This window comes from Phyllostomus discolor, chromosome 4 (genome assembly GCF_004126475.2).
Source record: "Phyllostomus discolor isolate MPI-MPIP mPhyDis1 chromosome 4, mPhyDis1.pri.v3, whole genome shotgun sequence".
NCBI classification, from domain to species: Eukaryota; Metazoa; Chordata; class Mammalia; order Chiroptera; family Phyllostomidae; genus Phyllostomus; species Phyllostomus discolor.
This window is the reverse complement of record NC_040906.2, coordinates 8,469,688-8,495,909: the sequence shown is the minus strand read 5'-3', so window position 1 is coordinate 8,495,909 and position 26,222 is coordinate 8,469,688. Positions and strand designations below refer to the sequence as shown.

Sequence of the window (26,222 nt, the reverse complement as noted above, 5' to 3'; positions counted from 1 at the left end):
AATGCAAAATACAGACGATGGATTACAGAATTGTACTCTTGAAACCTACTTAATTTTATTAACTACGATCACCCCAATAAGTTTCATTTTTTTAAAAAAATCACTTGCAGAGCTGACGAAAACGGTCGATTCCCAGGCCTCACACCAGGTAAATGGTGATGCAGGCAGCTCTGAAAATCAGTTATTTTAACAAGCTACCGAGCGGGAGATTCTTAACGACGACGGACTCTAATCAGCACACGCGTGAACCAAACACGTACCGTGAACACCCGTTCCCTCCGCTCGGTGCACTGCCTTTGCAGAAAACGTGCCTCCGCAGCGGACCGCCCGAGTCCCTGCCCCCACTCCCGTGCGTACCACGCGCCTCCGCCGGCCCCCGCGTCACGTGACCACAACCCCGCCTCCGCTACGGGTCCCGGAAGGGGCCAGCCCCGGCCGTTCTCGCGTCTCTGCCGGCCCTCTGCGGGCCGCTCCGGCCGGTGTTTTGCCCGGGCGCCTCCGTGCGCTCGGCCAACGGCCTCTGACAGCGCCCACCAGAGCGCCCCGGGCGCCGGCGGGCGGCGGCCCCAGCCGGTGGCCCTCCAGCGGGCCGAGGGGTGAGTACTGACGTCTCTCCGACCCGGGACCCGCAGCCTGGAGCCGAGGCCGTGACCAGCGGCGGCCCCGGCGCGTCCCTGCTGTCACCCTTGCCTGAGTCCCCTCCCCGGCTTCTCCCCTTCCACCCTGGCTTTCCGCCTTCTCGGGGCCTTGCCTCTCCCACCTTCCACCCCCAGGCCCCGGGGGGAAACTGTCCTGAAGACGTTTAGGGACTGACTAACCTCTACTCCCTTTCTAGTTCTCTGTCTCTTACGGTCGATCAGTTTGGACCAAATTTTTCGTCCAGAAAATAGTTTGGGGGTTTCGAAACAATAGGAGTGGGCTGAGCTTGGCCGTGGCGCTTTGCGGGTCTTCCCTCTCTCCGGTACAAGGCCCAGGCATGTGTATGACCTTGAGCTAGGTACCTGTCGTCTTGAAAAGTAGTTTTGTATTTGTAGTTTTTTTTTTATTTTGTGAAGAGTGCGTGTTGGAAAAGAAAGGCTTCGTTGGAAGCTGGCGCGAGGCGCAGGTCGGCCTAGCCTGGGAGCATCCTTGCTCGCAGGTGCAGATGCCCGAGATCCTCCCTGGATTGATTTCCTCCCAGGGGCGGGACGCGGGAGGAGGGCTGGGCTCCGGTTCCACCGAGCCTCTGACCTTGGTCTGCCGGAGTCCTGCTGGGGTGGAAGGAACCTCGGCTGCGTCCTACCACCGCGTTAGAGCCGGGCGCCGCCTATCCGGGAGGAGAGCCCTTCCAAAAGTGGAGGCGTCTTTTAATTGCAGAACCTAAGAAAAGCCTGGGGTCCTTGTTCTTTGTTTCCCCCACATGGAATTTGTTGGACACAGGCCTCTCACCCGCGGAGGCACTTGAGCTGCAGGGTCTTGAATGTTTTGTCTCCCTAGATGGGAAAAACACTTGCATCTGTGTCAATTTCGTGAGCTAGTGCGATCCCAAAGGGAAAATCCCTTAGGAGAATGGACTTAGAATTAGAACCATTTAGTTGTACTTAGTAGTCTTTTCAAACCATGTAATTAAGTGGGGGGAGGAAGGGGACGCGGACCTGCTATCTTTTGGGTTTCAGAGGCTTGTGAACTGGGTTTGCTGTTCTTTCCAGAAGGAAGTTGTGTCTAGCCCTTCCTGTCTGATAGGGCTGCCCCATTTTAGGAGTACGAAGTTGGACTGTTACTCTCCTCCCTTCTGGTGTTCTCACTTGTTTTCCGTGGATCCGTAATCGACATTCAAAGTTCGATAGTTTATATTTTTCAAGTTTTCAGTGACTTTTCTTAAATTAAAATTAATTTTGCATCGCTACACCCTACCTTTCTAATAGGTACATTCTCTGAGCATAGTTGCTTGAAGAGAACTCTTAACGGGGCGACCCAGATAAAAACCTTGAACTAGGCTCACACAATAGGTGATTTTAAAAAAACAGACCTTTTTTGTTGTTGTAATTAGAGAATTATATAACTTTTTGCAGCACGACCAATTTGACCCAAGTTTTATTCTATCACTCCCAGGTGTTCTGATGTAGAAAACCAGTCAAGCTTGAATCATTGTGTCCCCAAATTGGGACACTTTCCATGAGTGGGATGTGACTGGCTTGACTCTAGGTGGTATATGGATGAGGGTTTTTGAAATAGTTTTTGTTACATGTATTGAAACCATGGTTTAAAGTAGTGATGTAAAATTACCTTTTAAAGGACATTTAAGATTTTTAAAAGTCAAATGAATGATTAAGTGTGATTAAGAGTAAATGCACTGTGTGAATATGGGTAAAAGCATGAAGTTGGTAAATTACAGATATTAGGGGCCACTGTGATTCTGAGAGCAATTTTGTGTCCCTTGTTTTATAATAAAATCTGTACTGGTCACCTGGTAGATTCTAAGTGACAAAACTTATGGCATTAATGTCTTAACTCCAAATGAGAAGTTATTTATGGCCAAAAAGTATTACCACAAATGCCATAGTCTAATGAAGGAGAGGAAAATTAGATTTCAATTTATTTTACTTAAACAGAAACCTTGTAACTAGGACAGCTCAGTGTTAAATCTTTGTAGAAAAGGTCCGTTTACTTGTTACATTTAAGTAGCTAAGATTGGCTTCAGGAGTAATTTGGCTTTTTCCAGAAGCTGCCTTTTCCAGGCCCACGTTTGTGACCTAGGTCTCTAATACTTTAAAGGCACTTTGGACTGTCGGGGGTGGGGCGGTGGGGCATTGCTGTGGAACAGAACGCTGAGACCGGTGGGACGTCCTCCTGGAGAGTTAGTGAGACTGAAGTGCAGTACGTGGAGTGCGGAGAATAGCGTGTTTCAGGGAGATCATGCTCTAGCAATTTGCATCTCCTGTTTACTATTACAGAACTTGAGTTTGTAATGTCCCGAGACTGTAATCCTTTTGAGATACATCTTTTCAGTGTTATTTCTCAATATAAGCTTTTATGATGCTTCAGATCCACACAAGTATAGAAAGAGCATCTCATCTAGAATAATGAACAAAAATTGATAATAGCGATTGTCCATAGGGACCTTTGTGGTATAGGATAGGATCTCATGGGATGCTTTATTTTCTCAGTGTGTTTGTACTTTGTACCATATGTACATAGTACTGCTTTACATTAAATACTGAATGAAAATTAGGAATAAAAGTAAATAAATATGAAATTAAATACTAAATAAAAATTTAGCCAATACATGTGTTCTTTCTTAATATGTATGTATGTATGTACAGGTACACTTATATGTATCTATATTAAGATTCTTTTAAACTTATGTATTTTCATCTACATTTTGCTAAATTCAAATCAGAAATGATGACAGTCTTTTATTTAATCTCACATTAACCAATGAATGATTGTAGAGCCCTATCTGGGAGACTAAAATTGGTGGTAAACTTTTTAATTTGCTTCTTTATTTCATGTGTGTTTTTTTTTAATGTAAAGTTGTGCATCTTTGATAACTTTGATCATTTGGAGGGCTTCCAGAAATGAATTACTAGTACAGTATCATCTAGCTTCTCAGTGAGCTCCTGTTTTTCTCCCCCAGGGACAAGAGTGACTCTAAATCCAGGACATACACATTGAAGCAAGTTCAAGTATTTACTATGAAGCACAGAAGCAGATAGTGCCAAATAGCAAGTAGTAATTGGTACACATTTGTGAGTAAACATTTTCTGTTTTAGCTCTGTGTTCTTAGTCTTTGGACCATCTGCATGCCAAATCCTTAAAATTCACACATTTGGGTAAAGAATAAAAAAGCGGGTTAGCAGTCATAATTAACCAGTTGTCAGGACTTAACGTCCTGAGCAACCTGTAAGACCTGTCCTAAGCATCTCAGTGAGGTGGGGGTTAAGGCGTGCAGTACATCTCTGACGTGGAGTTTCAGAAATGTCCCGGCTATGACTTGCAATTATACTGTCCTTAATTCTTTATTGCCCTTGACTTAGATATAAGATCTTTTGCTGAAAATATAGTATGATTTGGTTGTCAAAATTATTCCCTTTTAAAGAAAACGCTACTTGTACATCAAATTTTTAGGCTACTTCAAATACATTTACTTCTGCTTCTTGCATTCTCTTCATAATTTCTTCACTTGTACTTAGTCACAAAATGAAGAGGATTTTTCCCCTTGGGGAGATAATGAGCAGTTTTACGCAAAGTGTTTTTTTTTTTCCTAATCTGACTTCTCTTTTCTATATACATTGGATTAGTTTTTCTCTATCCTGTTGGCAAACCATCTTTATGATTTTTGAGCTATAGAGTAATTCTGTTTAGCAGGGATTTGAAAATTGATTTCTCAGGCCAAGTCCCAAGCCTGTTGAAATCCAGAGATAATTTTAAGTAGCTGTTTACTTTTAGTCATAGTGTCTTATGAAATGAATTGTTGAAATACTGATTCTTATTCTTTCTTTTTTACAGCTGGAAAAGCAGTGTCCGTGTTGTTATGTACACCTCCAAAAAAATTCAGATCTGTAGGGGAATTGTTGTGTAAAGTAAACTGAACTGCAGGGTAGCAGTATTTTAGTAGCTGTTAGAGGCGTGTATTTACTGTATTAAACATGAGTAAAAGAAAGACCAGTGACCCACCAATAGGAAGGTCAGTGACATTTTTTTCAGTTGAGCTGGTGTTACAGGCTTGAGAGATAGCGGCCTTACAGCTGGTTGCCTTAGGCTAACCGTGCTCTTTCACATTTTTATCAGCATTTTCTATTTTTTTCGGCAACTTTCTACTGCATTTCGCTGGAGCATGGGTCCTTCTTTAATTTAGGTTGCCCACTGCATCCATACCATCCTACTCCTTAAAGGCATGTCATGCTTTTAAAAAATATACATGTAAATATGATATTAAATACAAATTAAGAATGTGAAACTCCCTCAAAACGAATGTATGCATTAAGGATCTATGAATACATATGCTATATTTGCTGTTCGTTGCATCTCATCATCAGATATACATTCAGCAAGAGAAGTTTTAATTTGTATTTTGTGACTTTCAAGGTCTGGCATCTTTTTTTTTTTTTTTTTTTAGTAAATTTAGAATTAATTTGATTTGCCTTATGAATCTGATTTTTATTATAAAAGTTTTTTGTGCATGACAGCTATTTCAAATATTACTTTTGTAATATTTTCCTCAAATAATTGATTAGGAAATTTTACTTAAGTTTTCTTTCAGGCAGCTTTGAGTTATAAGCAGCATGCGTAGCTATGCAGAGAGAGTGTATGTGTGCGTGCACATTTGTGGTGTGGTTATAAAGTAATTTTTTAAATTTGGTCCCAAGCAGTATTCTCAAGGTGCAGTTTCACCTGATAAGTGAGAAGGCATTATGTTGAGGAAAACACTGTCTTCACCTTTTATTTTTACTTTGTATGTATTAAGTACTCATAATTGGGAAGTCCCTTGTTGCTCTTTGGACAAGGTGCTGTCATCTAACTTCACGGCGGGGAGGAGACTACCATCGTAATACTCACCCACCTGTCTGGAATTCTTTCGCCCGCAGAGTGAGTGGGGCAGCATTTCCTTCTCCCACTGCTGCTGAGATGGCGGAAATTAGTCGGATTCAGTACGAAATGGAATACACTGAAGGTATTAGTCAGAGAATGAGGGTCCCGGAAAAGTTAAAGGTAGCACCACCAAATGCTGACCTGGAGCAAGAGTTTCAAGAAGGAGTCCCAAATGCTAGTGTGATTATGCAGGTTCCCGAGAGGATTGTAGTGGCAGGTATTTTACATTTGCTTGTTACGTTGCCTGACATGTCTTTGGTTTTATTTATATTTTAGGAAAACTTTTGGGCTTTTTAAACATTATTTAGAAAAGGAGCTGGGAAATGCAACTAACATTTTTTTTTTCAAAATGTTTATTCATTATAATAGTCTGAAATTGCAAACAATTTTTTTAATCAACTAACAATTGAGAGTAATATTTTCATAATTTATGTACATAAAATGTGTAATTTTTAAGTGTACAGCTAATGAGTTCTGACAAATGTGTGCCCCATGTCACCTCGAGTACTGTCCGGATATGGGACGTTTTCACTCCCCCAGAAAGCCCCCGTGTGCCCCATCTCGCCCCATGTTTACCCGGCAGCTCCTGGCAGCCGTGGCCTCCTTTCTGTAGCCGGAGGCTGGGCTTGTCTTCCCTGGAGTTTCACATAAGCAGAGTTACACAGTATATGCTTTTTGCTTAGAGTTAAGGTTTTTGGGATTCTTTCCTGTTGTTGCTTATATCTTGTCCATTCCAAGAATGCTGAGTAAAATTCTACCCTGCAGACACACCACAATTTGTTTATCCATTCATCTTTGGTGAACATTAGGTTTTTTTCCTTTTGGGGGTTTTAAGGAATAAAGCTGTTTTGAATATTCATGTGCAGAACTTTGAGGGTGGGTTTGTCATTTTTAATTATGCTATTATAGTTGTCCCAATTTTTACCATTTGCCCCCCCTCCACCCGGCAACCCCCACTCCAGTAGGCAGTCCCCACACCGTTGTTCGTGTCCGTGGGTCATGTATATAAGTTCTTTGGCTGCTCCATTTCCTACACAGTACTTTACATCCCCATGGCTATTCCATGTACAGAGCTTTGTGAAGATGTGTTTTTATTTCTCTAGGAATGAAATTGCTAGATCATATTGTAAGTTATGTTTCACTTTTGTAAAAAACTGTCACTAGTTTGGTAATTGGTTCTACTCTATTATATCCCCATTGGTGATGTATGAGCATTTCAGTTGCTCCACATCCTTGTCAGTACATTGTATTGTCAGTTTTCAATTTAGCCATCCTAGTGGGTCTGTAGTGGCAAATAGTACTAGCTTTTTAAAATCTCCCTTCTTTCCTTTTTATTTTTATTTACTTCAAGGTAATAATGAAGACATTCCATTTTCAAGACCAGGGGATCTTGACCTCATTCAGTCGACTTCTTTAAAACCTCTGGCACTAAAAACACCACCTCGTGTACTTACGCTAAGTGAAAGACCGCTAGATTTTCTGGATTTAGAAAGACCTTCTCCAACCCCTCAAAATGATGAAGTAAGTAGAGTTTTTAACATCAACTAAATTTGAAATAATATTTTTAAAAAAGCAAAAGTTAAAGAGGAGTGAAGAGGCTATAAACCGTATCATTAGTCATTGTGACGGGAGCCTTCTGCACGGACCGACGATTGCTTTAAATTCTGGTTTGTAGACGCCTCAAATAAGGTATTCTGCTATTACTTTTTTAATTTAAATGTTACGTTTCAGGGAAAAGCAGACTTTGTGGAAGTCATGAACTGGGCACTATACCAGCATTACAAAAGAAGTTGGAACGTTTAGCATAGGAGAAGGTTAATGTATCGCTTTGTCACAAGCAGGCTGGCCGGCAGGGCAAAGAAAGCTCTTTTCCCTTGACACTAGCTCTTCTCCCTGCTTGCTGGAAAGTTTCTGCTGAGTTCATTATTGTCTCGCGTAACATTGGTAGCCCTGTTGACCTCATCAGGTATTAGTAACGAGGTTCACATATTGCCTCTGCCATTGATCCAGGGCCAGTTTTGTAACACTTCTTTCCTGGGACGATTTCTGTAGTTGCAGGTTCTTCATTGCAGCCTCTGAAAGATGGTGCTGTCAGAGGCCGGTGTGAGATGGTGGGAAGCACATGCTTTTCTTGATAATGAGATGCCTGTCTCTCATTTCTGACAGAATGTTCTCCAGGGAGGATAAAGGGCCCATGTAATGTAGGGAGTGGAGTTTCCTAGTACTAGAAATGGTCTTTTAAGTTGGAAGTTTCAGCTAAGGTAATGGAGAAAATAGATCCTTAGGTGCTCGTTTGGGCATTCTAGATCCTTGCTTGGTGGAAAGCATTAAATGTGAGAACTCACATGGTAGAAGAGGCACTAAGATATTTTCAGAATTGTATTTGTTTAAGAAACATTTTTTTTTAACGTTACTGTAAGGCGCGACCCTGGGAGACACAGTTCCTGCATAGCGCTTTGAGGGAGGGCAAGGCACCAGCGCACACGGAAGATACAGAGTCCTGTAATAGCGAGGGGTAGGAAGGGTATGGCGATCGTCACACGCAGCAGAAGGAAGGCGCCCCAGCATGCCCCGCTGAGAGGCCCCATCCCCGGCTCCCCAGAGTTCCCGCTGGGAACTATGGCTGTCACTGGTATTGCCTGGGAGTAAGGGTCCTGCCAGGAGGGAAACCGTCCCTTTGATGTTCTTCTCATTTTGCTTTTCCTTTGATCTTTCTGCTCCCACTGTTTTAGACACTTAGGCCTACTTGGTATGAAGAACTGCTCGGAAACAAGCCACACTCTTTTCTGAGTGATTACTTTAGCCTGAGTGAGGGAAAAAAGTATGCCACCAGAATTACCCTCCATAGACCTAGAGTTTTAAGTGTGTGTGGGGTTTACTCCTGCTAAGCTACTTTGGTATTTAGTCAAATGTGATAAGTACCCAGAGTATGTAATACTGGGGTGGAAAACTTAGGTTGAGAATTAGATCTAATTTTGGAGGCCTCCTTTACTACTTATTAACTGCATAACCTTGGGCAAGTTATTTGATAAGTACAAGACTCAAATCTAAAATAAAGATAAAAATAATGCCGTGTATGAGATTATTGTGAGAATTGAATGTTACAATGCATGTCATGTGTTTAGTATGTGTTCTAATCTATGTTAAACGCACAGTGTGTGTACATGTTGTTGTTATGGAAGTTAAAACCTATAGCAGGAGCCAGCTCCTGAGAAGAGAGAAGAGAGGAGTTTCTGGCTTCAGTCCCAGCTGCCTGCTGAAAGGGAAGCAGTGGTGGTGGTCTGGGCCTCCATTGCAAAGAAGGGTCAGGCAGCCCCCGAGAGGCAGTTAGCCGAGGAGCAAAGGAGAAAGAGGAAGGAACCAGAGTTCCCGTGGGTTTTAGGGAATGGGTTGACGTGGAAGGGCAAGAAGGCCCTGTGGGCTGATGACACTGATGGTTCGTTCAGGTGCTATTCAGTATCTATCACGTGAGATCCCCAAGTCACTGACTCTGTGGGTTGCAGCCTAGGCCAAGGTGTCTCATCTGCCTGCGGCACCATTGATTGACGCTTCGGTCTGGATAATTCTTTGTTGTGCTGAGGGCTGTCCTTTTGTACTGGAGAACATTTGGGATGTTCGTCAGCATTCTTAATCTGTATTTACTAGATGCCACTAGTGTCCTCCAAGTCATGAAAATCAAAAAGGTCTCTAATAGCCAAAAGGTGGAAACACTCAGGTGTTCACCAGCTGGAAAATAAATAAGCAAAATGTAGTGTATCCCTGTAGTGGAGTATTATCCAGCCATAATAAAGAATGCAGTATTCACACCTGCTACAGCATGGGTGAACCTTGAAAATGTTGTGCTGAGCCCAGGAAGCCGAACAGAGAAGGCCGTGTATTGTATGGCCCCACTTACGTGAAACGTCCAGAACAGGCAATCCCACAGGAAGAAAAAAGATCAGTGGTTGTCAGGGGGCTGGTGGAGAGGCAAGTGGGAGTGACTGCTCAATCTTAGCGATCACCAGGGCCCTGAAACAGTGGCGGCTGCACTGTTTATTTTGCTCTTGGACCCTGTGGGTAAGGGATTTGCGTCGTGCACAGCAGGAAAAACATGTTTCTGTTCTGCAATACATGAGCCTAAGGTAGCCTGAGGCTGCAATAATCTGAAGGTTTACTCACCATCTGGGACCTCAGCTAGGGTTGCTGGCTAGCACACCTCCACATGGTCTTCTCACGTGGCTGCTTGGGCTTCACACACCGTGGTGCTATCGTCCCAAACATGAACAGTTCAGAGGAAAAAAGGCAGAAGCATCCTGCTTCCTACAGTATATGTACCTTTAAAAACTGTTGGGAATTGTTCTTAAATAACATCACTCTTATCTACAGTACATAAGCCTAACAGCAATTCTTGTGGGTAGCCTTGGGTTAAGGTTCTTTTGATGCTAAGCCGCTCCTAGGCTGCTAAGAGTATTTTGCATTCCCTTCTTGTTCTCTGTGCCTTCCAGGTCCGTGCAGTTGGCAGGCTAAAAAGAGAGCGCTCTATGAGTGAAAACGCTGTGCGCCAAAACGGACAGCTGGTCAGGACGGACTCCATGTGAGTACAACCACGAGCATTGCGTCTCCTTCCTAAGTCGCTCTGCACGTTGTCTGCCCTGCCTGTCCACCCTCAAACACTTAAGGAAAAGGGAGAAGGAGGGGAAAGTGTGTACGTGCTTTGTGCCTGAGAAACTGAGAAAATAATTTACTTCTAATAGCGTTTGAAATCGTTTTACATTTACATTAGTTTTACATAATTGCAGTACTTTTTACAGCCTTAAAGTCTAACCAGTTGTGAAAATTTTTCAATAGCGTTATCTTTAATGTATATGATAGTCTTCTCAAAGTATGATTTGTGTATTTTGGGGATCCTCTATAAAGTAGACTTAAGGAAAATTGATAAACATAAATGCTTAGTTCTGTGCATCCTTCAAAACTGTTTATCTAGCATGTGGGTTAAAAAAGCAACTATAAAAGGTAAACTCTTCAAGAAAACATCTTTATTTTCAAGGTAGCCAGCCCACGAAATCATTTTTCTAGAATATGTAAGTGGATTATACATATGGTGGAAAAGCTGCATAGTTGATGGCTAAAGTAGCTTCTTGATATTTAGCGCCCCTCAGAGTGACTGAACATGACCTAAGAGCTTTTATTATTTTCCATTTGTAACATTTTTTAAGGCAGCAAAGATTTTAATGAGCTTTTCTGTTACATAAACATAGGGCTCATGTAGATCTTCAGTTATTTTGAAATTTCATACTAATGAAATAAAAGCATGAGTATAGCATCTCTTTTATTGTTTTTTTGCTTACAAAGTATATTTTATTAGTAGCTGAGTTCAGTCAGAAGAAACGGCTCTGTCATGTATAAAAACCAGCCCACTGTATTAGAGTAAATGATTAGTTCATGGATACTTTTGCAGTTACCAATAACATGAGTTCCTCATAACAGAAAGAATTAACAGAGTTAAGTAATATTTCTTTTTGTCTTTAAATTGCCTTAATGGCATTCTAGATGTTGAACAAAACTAAAAAGTTCATATTTCAATTTTTGGTACTAAAAGGAACATGAATATTTAACTATATATTTCACATTGAAATGCTTATGTTACCTAACCACACTTTTCATTACGGTAGCTATAAGTGTGTCACCGTGTCATGGCAGGTAAGTTACTTAACTGTCTTCCTGTTAGTAGTATAACCTTGCCTTTTTGTCTCCTACCATTATTGATTTTACAGTTTAAAATTGAATTCTTCTTTATGAACGTACCTTTAGTTCACCTTAGGTATTTTATATAATGAGCATATTGTGCAGTCAGTGTTGGCAACACGGCCAGGGAGAAACTGTTAATACAGCTACATTTTACCGTTAATAAAGTAATTATCAAACTTTTGCTGTCTTTACTGCTTTTCAGTCTTTTCTTTGTAACGTGAGGTAATTATGTGTCATTGTGAGTGGACCTTTGCCTGCCTTTACTTTTAGTCCTTGGCTTGAATAGAAGTGCTTACCATGTAAGACAAGAGCACTGGCCTCTGTTTTCTGTGTTACTTTCAAGAATTGATTGTGGTCAGCTGTAGATGCAAAAATGAATTCTGACCAGTAGCATCGTATCTAGCTTTTCCTTTGTGTTATAAAAGCTGAATATGTAAAAGAAGCATAATTATTATTTAAGGTGGCTCAGATCAGATTCTGCCCCAAGAAATAAAATTTCAAGGTTCCAGGCACCGATTTCTGCACCGGAGTACACGTAAGATTTTATCCACTCTGCTTTTCACGAATAGGAGTTGTTTTCATTTTGCAGGCTTATGTTATACTAACGTTTCACCAAGTAATTGGCATGTAATACCCTAATTCTCTTACTGTTTGGCTTTTTAGTACCTCTGGTTCAGGATTTCTCAAACTGTCATCATATACTTTATTGGGGGGGGGCGGAATGGGACCAACTAAGAAAGTTATGTATGACTTTGTGTATGATGGTAAAAGTAAAATGGAATTATTTACATACAAGCACCTGAAATCTATGTAATTTTAGTAATCAGTGTCACCCCAATAAATTTTTTAAAATGTACTCATAAAGACCAATACCCTTTTTCATTTTCTTTATTTTGTATTGGTTGAAATATTCTCTAGGGAATATTGAAATATTGAAATTGAAATATTTTGTATTGGTTGAAATATTCTCAACTTGAATCAAGTGTAGTGATCCCAATCTTTTTTAAAGTTTTAGTGCACTATCTTGCTTTATTGTGACTCAGAAGAAGAATGGAGAGTATGTGTGGTTTGTCATTGAAGTGGTTCTTTTAATATCATAGATTAAAATTATGTTTCCAAGAACGTTTTGAGTCCATGAAACCCATGGAGAAGGGGAACATCGGTGTTCAGTATGAGAATTCAAAAGCTAATGTAGTTCTGAAGCAACAAAAGCCGCTCTGACAACCAGTGATTTTTCTCCTGTTCCCCTTCTCTTATTATGCTTCTAGGAACTGTAAATTGCCTTAGGTAGTGGCAACAAATTAAAGCTGTCTTTATATGTCAAATTTCAAGAGAAACGTGTCTCAGTGGACGCTCTTTCTCTCCTTCTTCACTATTGTACCTTTACCCCTTTTTTGGAAGAGGCGGGAGCCTCAGCGAGGTAATCCTCCCGGTTTGAGAAACACCATTCTTCTGAAAACCTGGGGAAGGAGGTGCTTGTGTTGGGACTTTCCTTTTGATAATGACACGGCGATGCCAGGTAGATTTGCGTTTTGACGCTGGCTAGGGTTGATGTACTTAACTCTCATGCCATAAAATTTTGTGGAAGCCTGAGACAGAGCTGCTGCTAATGAAATAACGTGGCAGGCACTGGTGCTTTCTTCCAACTTTTCTAACCTTTCATGAAAGAAAAAACTTTTAAATTGTTGATGTTTTATAACATGACTAGGATCAATTTATCATCAAAGTGCATTTTTATTAAATCACTAACATAACATTTGCTAAATAATCTCACTGCCTTTGCGATATGTTTACTTTTTTATTCGTCACGGTATAGCTCCCTTGTCAAAACAAGATGAAAATAAAACCCCAGCAGTCCCCTTCGCAGCAGGTGCGGTGGCGGGCGTCCCAGGAGCGTCAGACTGAACCCTGAAATGCAGCCTGCTCCTTTCCTTCTGAAATTCGTTTGTTTGTAAAAAAGACTTGCCAGGCTGCTTCAAGTCTTTTGAATATTGCTAAAGTATTTATTGCTTCTAATGAGCGTGACTTTAGCCATCTTAAGATTTAATCATTTAATTCATCTAGAGATGAAAATATATGCTAATAATGAAGGGCATTTAATCTATTCATATACTGGCCAAAGTGGTCAGCATTTAAAAAAAATACTATTATGTTTTTGCTGTTTATCAGGGATTACCTCATAAATTAATAAAAATGTGTATTTCTTACTAATCTTTGAAATTTAATTTTTAAATAAACCATCAGAAAGCCAAATATGTTTTTTTATGTTAGTCTTTGATGAAATATCTTCACTAGTATTGATAGACTTAATTTTATCTTTTTCTACATAATTTTTAAGGTACAGTTGAGGATCATGTAAGCTTTTTAATTTCCATTATTACCATTTTCAATTTCATATGATCATTGAATCTTAGAATTGGAAGAGATCTTATAGACTGTTTTAGAACTACACCTTCTGTGCATTCTATCTTGAGAATTCTTTGCAGTTAATCTTAAAATAGTTTGTGCTCAACTACTATATAAATACACCTGATGTTCTGTGTATGGGCAGGAAATACTTCTACTTTTTAGAATTTAAACAATTCCTCTTGATTTTTCTCACAAAATGATTTCTCTCAAATAACCCTTCTTTTCTTTTAATTTTTAGTGGACAAAAATCTATCAAACCTTTTTCATGGATTTTGATTAAGTTTATCTACGTTATTGCTATAAGATTTTTCTAAATACTGATTGTTACAGATTTTAATATAGTAGTATGTAGCTAATTTTTTCACTAATATAGAATAACATGCATAAGTGTTCAATTTAAGGGCCAAAATACAAAGACAAAATCTTTAATTATATCAATACATATTGTACTGCTCAGTCCTTTACAAGTTGCTCAGGCGTATGCAGCCAGGTGTGTTGGGAGCTCTGTCCGGAAGCGTGTAGGGTGTAATGTGCATGTGGCACGGAACTGGCCATTTTTATTCCAGCCTCTGTGGCACTTTTCTAGCATGAATTCAGTCTGGTTTCTAACACAGAGCGAGAGCTTCAGGTTTCCCTGTGCTGCCTAAAGGGAATCCTGAGCGAAAGACGAGTACCTAGGCTTGTGTCTGGGTAGACTGATTTTTTACTCTTCTTGGATGCCGAATATGGGTTCTGCCAAGTGCAGTGGGTCGGTTGGTAACTTGGCTCGTGTACATCCCAGGGCCTTTCCCGTCTCTGGGCAGATGCTTAGGGGAACTAAATAACCACGAGCCTGCATCCGAAAACTTGCATTTCTCTCGGCTCCATTAGGCCTTCTTCCCATGGTGAAATGAGCCCTGACATTCATTTCTCAATATGCTAAGACTTGGCTTAGATCTTTCTCTTCTAAGTAGGCTTTGGAAAACATGGTTTTCATGTTTATTCTACTTTGCGCTTTGGATCATTAAGGCATTCAAAGTTCTGTATAAAATTATGAAAAGATTTTGTTTTTAATTTTCTGGGACTCGGGGAATAATACCAGAGGACAGCCATCCTTTCAAAACTTATCCCACTTATTTTGTAGTTTCCAAACAAGTACACATTAAGTTAGAAAAAAAATTATACAAGTCAAAATAAAAGATTTTCTCTTTTCAGTTTTTCACTGTCTTCTCCATTTTCTCTTTTTTACTTTCTTTTTTTCTTTTCTTTTTTTTAATTTTAAAATTTAAATTTACTCATAAACTCAGCTTGCTTCATGGTCTTTGTGAAATCTTTGAAATGGCATTTTCGCAGGATCACTTTCAATCCACGTGGTTAGCGTCTGTCTGACACCCGCACACCAGAACTTCCCGCCCCGCTAAGCCGCAGGGCAGAGTTGTTTGTTAGCGGTTTGGCTGCTGACCTGAGATGCACGCGCCGAGTGAAGAGCGCTCCCTCCCCAGCTAGCCGGCCAACACGCTCACTGCCCTAGTTGCCTACTCTCCCAGGTGGTCCTCTCACAACCCGTGTTTTTACTTTGATGTTTCAGGCTACACAGTTACAGGTGCTGCATTGTGGTTGGTCTTTTAAAACAATTTGATATGTTAACTTAACTTGATTTGACTGTTTTCTTAGGGGAAAGTGAAGGGTGGGAGAAGGGGCAAGAAAATTTAGAAAATTTTTAAAATATAACTGGGAGAACTGCTCAGCTAAAGTTTTATAAAAATCTGACTTGAGTGTTTTTTTTTTTTTCCCTTCATTTGCTGTGCTCACGTAAACAGTGTGACACCGTCGCCACAACAGGTTCGGGTCTGTCCTCCCCGTGTGTTCCCTGAAGACGGAGCTAATCTTTCCTCTGCTCGTGGCATTTTGTCGCTTATCCAGTCTTCTACCCGTAGGGCTTACCAGCAGATCTTGGATGTGCTGGAGGAGAACCGCAGGTGATTGGCCGCCAGAGGCTCTTGCCGGCTTCGCTGAGTATTTTCTGGCTTTGTTGGTGGACTGTGGTGTCTTCTTTTTGTGTTTGCTGCTTCGTCCCTTTCTAAAATGCGGTGGTTTAAAACAGTTTGCTTTGCTTTCTTTTGATTTGAAATTGTTGTCCAAAATTCACATTTCACCAGATTCTATTAGCTTTTCTTCAGTCAGGGAGGATAGTTAGTTAATAACTACGCACAGGAAGTGTAACGATTTTCCCAGAGGCTTTCTTGGCCTGATTGAAGAACACGATTCCATTTCGGCATACGCTGGGGACACCGTGGGGTCAGCGCAGGGTGCTGAGCCGAAGCACACTCATCTTCTTCAGTGAGTCTGTCGGTACGAACGTGGTTGGATTCGTGAAGCCGAGTTGAGACTATGATGTCAGTGTAGCTGCCAGGACACATTTTTGAAATTCTCTAGCTAGATTTCTAAGCCTGGATCGAAAATGCTGGGTGCTATTGTCTTTTTGAAAATCGTGTTTTTTGGAATTGATAACAGCTACTTTTGAACATCAGGTAAAATCATTAGTAATGTACTTAGACTTGTTCATACAAATAAAATTTTTGCCGTTATTTTTGTCCTTGCTTCATTCCTACATAACATTTTTTAAAAGATGAAATTTGGGAAGCTTTTGGCATAGTATGCGAAAGGTACATTCAGTTTCATTTGAACTCTTCACATTTTATCTAGTAATTCTGGGAGTCAGTGTTAGACTTTTCGGGATCATTTTATTAGACTGCTGGTTGTCAAATTTTGAAGCCCACCTGATACATCCAGCTGGCCCTTCCGGTCCACCTTACCTCTTCCCTCGGGAACCCACGTGTCTGCAGCTTGCTATGGACAGACTTCCGGTGGAGGGCTCTGAGCCTCCCTCGAGCCCGGGGTGTGCCCCTGTTTCACAAGGAACTGGTCCGTCCTGCTCAGCGGAGCGGGCGTTTCGGAGCCTCCCGGGGTTCCTCTAGTGGTACGCATTGGGGCCCAGGGACCGCAGCTGCACTGGAAAGACCTGCAGAGAGAAAACTCGTGGCAGGGGAGACACACACACAGGCATGCTCTTCCCCAAGGGTTGCAGCTTCCCTTTATGCTCTTCGAAGCTTCAGGGACCACCTTAGAGTGTTTGGAGCCTGTAAGAAGCAGCATGCTTCAGAAGAAAAAGCCATGGGTACAGGGGGTCGGCCAGATTCAGTCTTGACGTGCGCCCTGTCCCCGCCCCTCACTGAGCATCTAGCTGTGTGATGACCTTGGACAAAGTGCTTGGCTTCTCTGGCCTCGTTTTTCTCACCCAATGAAAGAAGAAGAAGGGTAAAATATCACCTCATTTTCTGGATTCTTGTGAGGAACCTTCCCTCGACCACCGCCATCATCACTTTTACTTAAGATATAGGGGCAATGGCCTCCAGTTCTTTATTGTGTGGTGGGAGATCCTTCAAAGATGCTGAATATAAAGTACCTGGCACTTAGGAACTAATACTTCCAAAAGCCTGTTTTCTCCTTTGTCCTTAAAATAAACGCATTCTTCACCAGGTATCCTCTTTAACTTTTTAATTACAATAGGTCCTTAGAAGAGACCAGATTATTAGACCAGATTATAGCATATCAAATGCTGTTACAGTGAAAATATCTGAATGAGAAAGATATTTATAGATCTTACATCAATTAAATAATAATTAGATGACAAAGCCCCAGTCTGTTAAAATTATGAAAAACTATTTTGAGCCCAAAATGAACTTTTATTTTATGTTTTAATTGTATTGAATTGTTAACTTTAAAATCCCTTTTCTAGGAAGGAATGATATTTTCTTAAATGAGATTTTTAAAATTCATTAAGTAGTCGTATTAGTAATTCTTTGCTCCTGGTTACACACTATTGTTGTTACTTGGAGCCTGCGTTTTAGTTTTTTATCATAGTATTTCAATCTCTTACAAACTGAATGCTGAAAAAGAATTAATCAGAATCATAAGTGCTAAATCAGGGTTTATATTTACTCTAAGAACTGTCTAGCATAATTTTTCAGATACAAGAACTAGGAATGTGAAATTTGGATAATGGTCTACTTGCATGATTATAAAATACTGCTTATAAAATTTTAAGTGCTTTTATGTTTCTTGTTTTGTATATCTTTTTCTTTTCTGCTTGATTACTCTTGGCTGTTACAACAATGTATTATCTTTGGTCCTATGCCATCTCATTAGGTATAGTTAAATTAAGCTAGGACTATTTGACAGGGAGGGAGGAAGGGAAAGAAGGAAAAAAGACTTTAATATAAAATAATGCAGATTCCCAGTTGCTTGACAGAAGAACTATTTGTAGTTTATACTTTAAGGGACATTGTTGAAAGGTTTAATTTATCTTGAAAGGTTTAAAAAATAAGGTTTATATTTTCATTTTCTTGTGAGAACTCATGATCTAAAACTGAGCTCAACATGAAGAGAGAGTTAAATCTAACGCATTGGAAAAGTTTATTTATCAAAACACCTGGAGCAAGCACTGGGTGTGTTCTTTGGATTTTAAATGCCAGTATGTTTTAGTCCCTGGCTGGGCAGGAAATGCCCAGGTCTTCTGACATCAGTGAGAGCACTGCGTCTCATTGGCCGACGCACAGTGGTCATGTTTTTTAAAAGGGACTTACTGTGTAAGGACACTATTTAAACATCGCCATGTTAGTCATGCTTAAGACTTAATTTTGAAGCGGCTTGATTACTTAAGTAATCAAGTTTTTCTTGATTACTCTAAATAGTTTTTCTTAAGCAAATTCTGCAAGCTTTAAGTATATATAGAATAAACTAATATGTAAATAATTTTATTTTTTTTGCAAATGTCTACATAAATATATTACTTGGAAAGCCTAGAATGTAGAGTTGTAGTTGAAACAGTGTTTGTTATTTATAATTCATCTTTTTTCAAAATGTGTGTAATTCTTGGTTCCCCAATTAAATTGCTTATTTACTGTAGCAATTTCCATTTTTTAAACAAAGAAACATATTAAGTCAAATTATTTACTGAAGAATGTCCATATACAAGTTAATCCTGGAATTTACAGAGCCTTGGATCTCATTCCTTTTTGCCACTAATTACAAAACATGTTGTTCAACGTAGTCATCAAACTTAAAAAAAAAAAAGACTTTTGAATGTACTAAATTACACTTAGGGTGGAAAGCGGTACAATGCCAGCTGCCTGTCTAATTTGCTTTTATATTATGTGTGTCGATTGCCAGTGCAAGAAGACAAAACGAAATGCGTTGTGAAAGGTAACTGTATTATCTCCTGGCTCTGCACTATGAAAGGGGATCTCTGTGGTGGAACGTGCTACATAGAGCAGATCCATGCGAGCATGTTAGTGTGACCTTCTTTCAAAAGCTTTAGGTAGCACACCGCGTTGGCTTTACTAAACATTCTCACGATCCTGTAATGTAAGGGGGTAGTTAAAGGAACAGTGTTCCTAATGCCACAGAGTAAGCGTATCAGTAGGACGGGACACGTTTAAAAACTGTCTCAAGCATACGTGATTTCTCACTGTTCTTCAGCGAACAGAGTGCAATTCTAACAGATCCCCTCCTCACAAAAGCCTTTGAATCTCTTATCCTCTAGGCTCCAAAAATTTATTTAAGCACCAGTAGTGCCTTTAGGACACATTCAAGCTGAAAGCTAAAATTTTCTTTAATAAATTGAATTGAGAAAATGGTGATTTGTGTTATAGCCAAAATTTTACAGCTGTGTCAACTTACAAAAAAGTAAAGTAAAAACTAGTGCATTTGATATTAAATGATTACTATAATTTAGAATTGCCTTTATATTTAAATTCATGCTAAACCTGATTAGTACTTAGAGAATGAGATATTCAAAATACAGTGTAATGATTCCTAAAATCCTTATATTCATTCTGTACTCCACCCTTCTTTCTCTGTTTAGTAAATATTGCTGATTACTTTTTGGGGAATTGACCAGTGACCTTGTGGAGCTTTTGTTTTCTGATTTTAAAAAAATAAGATGTATTGGAATGGTCACTGCTTACCTAGGTAAGGAGCTAATTGTTTTCTAGAGACATGGTCTGTACCGAAACTAAATGAAAATCCCCACAAAGTTTTCCAGTGCGCCCTAGCCTCCGTGCCCATCAGCCCTGTATGCCGCTCCTGGTTGTCTCTCGAGCGCAGACTCAGCATCGGTGCCTCTGTGATGCGCCGCGGTGTGTCCGTGCAAACATGCCCCGTCTCCTCCGCTCCAGAGCCGGGGCTTGCGGTTCTGCCCTGGGGAGCTCAGGGTTGGAATGAGACACGGCCACATCAAGCTAGGAGGCACTGACCAAAATGAATGAAGGGGGAAGGAAGCAATTGTGGGAAAGAGGAGTTAGGTGAAGTTTTCATTTTCGAGATGGGATGTCGATATCACATGAGCAACCACGATCAGGCAGGCGCTACTAACCGGTTCCTGACACGCTTCTAAAGTCGATGGGACATTTTTTCTAACTAGAAGAGGGAGATGACACTTTTTATGTACAGTTGTCCTCTATCTTGAATTTCATAAAATGTAAGCACACAAAGTAGTATTTTATGTTGGTACTATTTTGTTACATGGCTAGAGATTTACTTTTTAACCCATCGAAAATATTAAATTTATGAAATTCTCAAAATGGAGGACACGTGAGACAAAGATGTTCAAAGTATTTGAAACATTGTATTGAGACATACAATATAACTGTATTTGACACTTATTTGTCTTGTTTTTGCTTTTATTTCATCCCTTCTCTGTTTCCTGATTCTGTCTTGTGCCTTCTGCAAAAACCTGCCCTAGACCTGTGTTGCGTGGTGGGTCTGCCGCCGCCACTGCTAACCCGCATCATGACAACGTCAGGTAACTTTTGAGCCTTTGTAAGTCCCGGGGGAACAGTTGACTGAACTTGTGTTTTGCAGGCGATAGTGCATGTAGTAGCCACCCTCTGTATTACAGCTTGAACTTCTACAGCTTTTCTCTGTGAGTGCATCCTGCTTTTCTCTGAGGACAGTGAGTAGTCATTCGTGACATTTGGCCCCCAGCGTACGAGGAAAACGCTTAACAGTGATGATACAGGATCGTGCATCCTAGATGTTTTACTTAAATAGTTTCAGTAGCAAGGCATCTTCTTCATTTGGGGGGAATGAGCATTGACCATTTGGGGAAATTGAACATGCATAAAGGGAGTTCCGTTTGAAGAATTTTTGTCATCCTTGATTTCAACTTTTACCTTTGCCCCTCACTCCCTTTCACGCGTGCTGGATCTGAGGGACCGTTTCCTCTGTGAGCACGAGGACAGATGGAGGGGCACATACCAATACTTGAGGTTCTAACGTGCCAGAACCTTCCTTTCCCGTCCTCTAGGGGGAAAAACCTGTTTCGTATACACAGATACCATTACTATATTTTTCAGAGCTAATTTTGCTAAGCACAAATACATTGTCTGTGGCAGCAGGCTTAAAACTGGCAGCACCATTTCTAGGATGAGAGGAAGCTGCACGTCCGCTGTGAGGCGGTGGGAGAGGGAAACGTCAGTGTCCCACTGCAGCCGGTGCAGCCGGAGCAGCTGGGAGGAGCCCAAGCGCGCCCCTGGTGCCTGGGCCCTGTGCTGACTGGTCTGTTCCAGCGTTAGCTCCGCCCGCTGTCCGGTTTCCCGGGTGCATTGACTCTTAGGTTGGGGTCCTTTTATCTGTTTTCAACCAGTGATCTCACTTAGCATTTCCTACGGAGTTTTAGTTCTGGTAAATACAGATTTTAGTTTAAAACACATGGTAATGTTTTCTTTCTGTCTGAAGTTGAATTATGTAGAGTGTTTTTGCCATATCCTTAGATTTGTTTGCAAATGAAGGCTTCCTTTACAGATATTGAAAACCTTAGTTAATTCAGGGTTTAAATTGTGAGTAAAAAGTGGAAATCCCTTTCAGTTGTACTTCATTCTCTGTGTTCAGTCCAGGCCCTTTGACCTTTGAAGCAATTGCTTCTATTGCTTGATTTTTTTTCTAATTATTCATCTCATGTGTGACTTCACAGAAATAGAAAAGTTTTGTTTTAAGGATAAGATGTAGAGAAGAGGCATCTTCAGCTTTTATTTAATCTACCAGTTTAGTTGTATCATGATGTTCAAAGGGATAATTAATTCAAATGTTTGTAAGCCCATAGCTACTAACTTAGTAGCTTATTTCTCAGATTGATGCAGTTCCTCGCAGTATTGCCGGGTGTTTATTCTGCTCCCGTGAAGAAAGGGGCAGCTGATGAGAAAGCAAGCCGATGTAGTTGTCAAGGGCACATCCAGAGATTATCCCAGATCATCTAGTGTCGGCACAAACCACGTTAGGAAGCTGCGACCTGCCTCGTTATAACCAGTGTTCAGAGTGATGACACTGCCTGATTGAAGTGTTTTTGCATTATTTGCAATTGCATTTGATACAAAGGATTTTCTGAATAGACTTGTCTTTAACATGCCTAGATGAAAAACAATTCTCTTCATACCCCTTTGTGTGGTAATGTGCTTTTCATAATGGGGACTTGCTTGAAATACTAGAATACATGATCTATGTGCCAACTGTGTATGTTGCATAGGAGTAATTTTTAAATTCAGTTTATTTATATTCTCATTCAGAACATTTTACTGAAATAACTGTACAGGATTAAAGTAGGATATAAACATGTGAGGTGAATTGTATGGTATGTTAATTATGTCTCATTAAAGCTGTTAATTAAAAATGTATTTAAAAGTGGAAATCCAGGCAAAGAGGAAGAGTAATATTTGTGTATATTTGTTTCTCAGAAGTTTATTGTCATTCATTTAAAAGTCAGTGTCCTTTTAGAAGTAACTGCATTTGAACAAGAAGTACTTTTTTAAAAGATTGTATTTACTTTTAGAGAGAAGGGAAGGAAGGGAGAAAGCGAGAGAGACAGACAGACAGACAGACATCACTGTGTGGTTGCCTCTTGTGCACCCCCTACTGGGGACCTGGCCCGCAACCCAGACATGTGCCCTAGATTGGGAATCAAACCAATGACCTTTAGGTTCCCAGTATGGTGCTCAATCCACTGAGCCACACCCGTCAGGGCAAGAAGTACTTTTTAATTTGCTTTCTCTGGAATTTGTCATAGTGGTTTTCCAGTATTATTGTCTTACACATAGCTGCCTAAGGGGTGATTATTGAGCCGATTCGGGATCTGAATATAGTGGCAAAGTGTATTCAGGTGATTTTACAGTAGAGAGTAATTGGAAGTAAGAAGTAAAGAGTAGAAATGGCAAAAAAAGAGGCAATGAGAAGAAGAGGAGAAATTAGAAAATGATCCGTCTGATATTCTTTAGCTAGAGTTAGTGTCCCCTGCCCGCGAGTCTCAGCAGGGACTCCTGTGCAACCACATGTGGACATAAGTGTGTGTCTGAGAGCTGTGCATCGCTACACCCCAGAGCGGCAGCCCCCAGACCTTTTCAGCCAGGGAGCCGCTGTAACGGTGCCAGCCCCTCTGAGTTGAAAAGTGCCTCCTCACGTGTATATCTTTAGTCAGGGTTTCTCCTTCTTGTCGAAGTTTCAGGGCACTGATGACATTGAAGATAGTTATTTTAGGTTGTTTTCTTTCCTTTCTCAGTAACCACTCAGATTGCAAAATATTTTAGGAGTTCATACTACTGAATTCCATCCAGTCTTTGAACAATTCTTTGAGCACTTGCCAGGTATTCTGAGTTCTGTTCCAATACTGAATTTTATTTTTACTTCTGTCTGCTAGGTATGGCATTTCAAATCTGGATGCAGCAGTTGAGGGGACTGCAGACGACATGACCGTTGTGGATGCAGTCTCGTTAAGACGACAGGTATTTGATGCACCGAGTAAGGTGTAATGCTGAGGGATAGTCATGTCACGTTTAAAGGGACGGTTCTCACGTTTCATCATTTCTCGCCTGTGGAAGTCATGAATTAAAATATTTTATCTGTAAGACTGTTCATGAAACCACAATTGATTTTCCCATTTTGATTAAAGATGTGTTAAACCACCATTTACATGTTTTGATCAGCATAAAACAATATTACCAGAATGGACTGATGTAGTTAGTTCTGGCAAATAACAAAGAATCTTGACATTTTAGCAAACCAGCAAAGTCATAAAATTGAGAACTGCATTTTGGAAACTTCTCAGTTTGCAAGAGAGTCTTTATGTAGCAATTTCTCATTTTCTGTGTTAAGTCCTTCTTAAAGCTACAGTGTGTATGTATGTTTACACATACTCGCAGCCTTGGGACCACATGAGATATACATGTGTGGGGAAGGTATATTCCATGTTCCAGTTGTGTTTGTGCCAGGTAGATGTGGAGGGGAAATGAATGAAAATAAAGTAGTTCTAAGATTAAGAAACTGAATGTTTTAGCAGAAGAATAAATCAGAGTATCATTTTAAAGATTTAATACAAGGGTAATAAGAAGCAAATAGTGTTTTTCAATTTGAGTCTCATTTATTGAAACAAATGGAAGCTATGTCCTAAATTCTTACATATTTTCCTGTATTTACTTACACTCTGCCTATTGAAGGAAGTGGTTCCTTTGACCTCTATCATTGAAGTCACAGTTACACCAACAACCTTGCTTTCTGAAAGCGTAATGTGAGTTTGTGTTTCCACAGCATTCATTTAACCCTTGCCTCAGAGGGTGAACTAGTAGAGGAGAGACAGGGACACAGCCATTAGAAATAAATAAGTCACACACGCGCTGTGCAACTTTCAAAGGAGTAGAAAGCTAGTTGGGAAACTGGGAGTTTCTAAGATAAGTAACAAAAATGGCATCTTAAGAAGATTCTGCAGAATTTATATCTGGGACTTAGCAGCAAGGGAAGCTGCTACTTCTGCAGGTCTCTCTGCTCGGTTGGAGCCCAGCAGTCTGGAGGCCACTTGGTGGTGAGCCGCTCCCGGGCCACCGGCTTCAGGATGCAGACTTCATCCCCTGGTGGGTGGGGGTCCTCTCAGTAAATCAGAGAGGTGCACAGAGAAGGACGTTAAAGCAGGGTTCAGGTGAACAACTGAGGCTGAGTGACGGAAACTCACAGAAGGGCGGGGGTCCCTCATGCTTTCCACCGCAGTGAGCCTGCCTGAGTGTGTGCTTGGGCTTTTCTGCCAGACTAGCAGTGTGCAGCTGGCTGACCCACCTCGCTGGTCAGGGGAGGCGGGGAAGTATATACCCTTCCTAACTCAGAAATTTGGAGGAGGGGGAGGGAGGAGAGCATGTAAGCGAATTTAAGCTGTCATAGGTAACTTTGCTATATATAGTTTTGTTTATTTTGCTCTAAATGAAGTTTTCCATGTTTGTAATAATTATTTTGACAAACTATACTACTTTATAAGAGTCTGATTACTCTATTAAAGCTTCTGTTTTGTTGTTTTTTTTTGTTTTCCACTTAGATAATCAAACTAAACCGCCGCCTGCAACTTCTGGAAGAGGAAAACAAAGAACGTGCTAAAAGAGAAATGGTCATGTATTCGATCACTGTAGCGTTCTGGCTGCTTAACAGCTGGCTCTGGTTTCGCCGCTAGGGGTAACCTCAGCTCTCAAAAAATATTGTCTCGACAGCTGGAAATATAAAGAATTTGCAAGCTTCTTTGTTTCTGTGTTTGCGTTGTATGCCATTTTACAGTCCATGTCCTGAAATGGTGCTCCTCCGGAAAGGAGGGGAAGACTCGTGCTGGCAGAAGTGGAGGAGGCTGTTCTGTCACTTAGCCGCATCCCCTTTTAACCGGCCCCGCAGTGGCGCCTGCTCAGAATTCTCCCTCTGCATGTGTTGTGAATAGGCTCTGATTTTTTTCTTTTAAGGAATTAATTTTTTGCCTCATCAGTCTGCACAGGTAATTCTCTTAGTGGAAGAGGGGTAGAGAATGGATTTAGAAAAGTATGTGTAAAAAGAAGAATGTTCTGTCCTGTTTCTCAATCACTATTAAACAGTTATGTTAACAGACATGCTTGCATCCACATTTCAGCGTTAACACTTCTAAAGTCATGGTCTGGAATCAGAATTAATCAAATCAAGCCACCTCATGTTTCATGATCACCTTTATTAAAATAATTCCTGACATTTTCAGCAGTTTATCTAATATGTGTGTAAAATGCGCATTCTTGTTTTTATTTTAGTTTTTCAGGTGGTTTTCTATAAAGTACATTTTTACTAAGTTTATGTGTGAATGACTTAAAAAACTTCAGAATAAGGTACAATTGTAGTGTATTTAATAAACATTCAACCAAAGCAGTGTTTCTTTATTGAAGGCTTTTGTTTCACCATAGTGCGCTCTGAGCTCTATCCCACGGTACTTCCTCGCGTGGACCTGAGTCCGTCTCAGGCGCACTGGCTGCAGCCGATGACTTGCAGGTAGCAAGATAACTGCTGTGCGTCCTTTCAGGTCTTCGCCCTGTAGGGGGCGCTGGCTGCGTTCCCGGTGGTTTTCTCGTTCGCAGTATCCACAGGGTGGCGCGGATGAAAGTGCCTTGAGCTGCGTGTGCTTTTCCCATCGGAGTGTTTAGCTCATCTGCGGAATCTCA

At 40.7% G+C, this 26,222-nt stretch overlaps 1 protein-coding gene across 12 annotated transcripts; it reads left to right on the top strand.

Annotated features, from left to right (window-relative positions):
• The first annotated feature begins 405 nt into the window (after nt 1-405).
• Nucleotides 406-25,929, top strand: MFF (mitochondrial fission factor). 12 transcript variants are annotated; one of them, XM_036022774.1, is made up of 12 exons: nt 406-596; nt 3,617-3,728; nt 4,489-4,666; nt 5,568-5,788; nt 6,923-7,092; nt 10,056-10,144; nt 11,759-11,833; nt 15,507-15,665; nt 18,919-18,951; nt 20,492-20,551; nt 23,435-23,519; nt 25,094-25,929. In XM_036022774.1, exons 3-12 carry the CDS (start codon nt 4,629-4,631, stop codon nt 25,223-25,225), a joined length of 1,062 nt encoding a protein of 353 aa, XP_035878667.1. In that variant the 5' UTR covers nt 406-596; nt 3,617-3,728; nt 4,489-4,628; the 3' UTR covers nt 25,226-25,929. The 12 variants fall into 12 exon arrangements, with proteins under 12 accessions (XP_035878667.1, XP_035878670.1, XP_035878669.1 ...); XM_036022777.1 differs by lacking the exon at nt 4,489-4,666 and having other exon boundaries at nt 407-596; XM_036022776.1 differs by lacking the exon at nt 11,759-11,833 and having other exon boundaries at nt 407-596.
• The last annotated feature ends 293 nt before the right edge of the window (nt 25,930-26,222 follow it).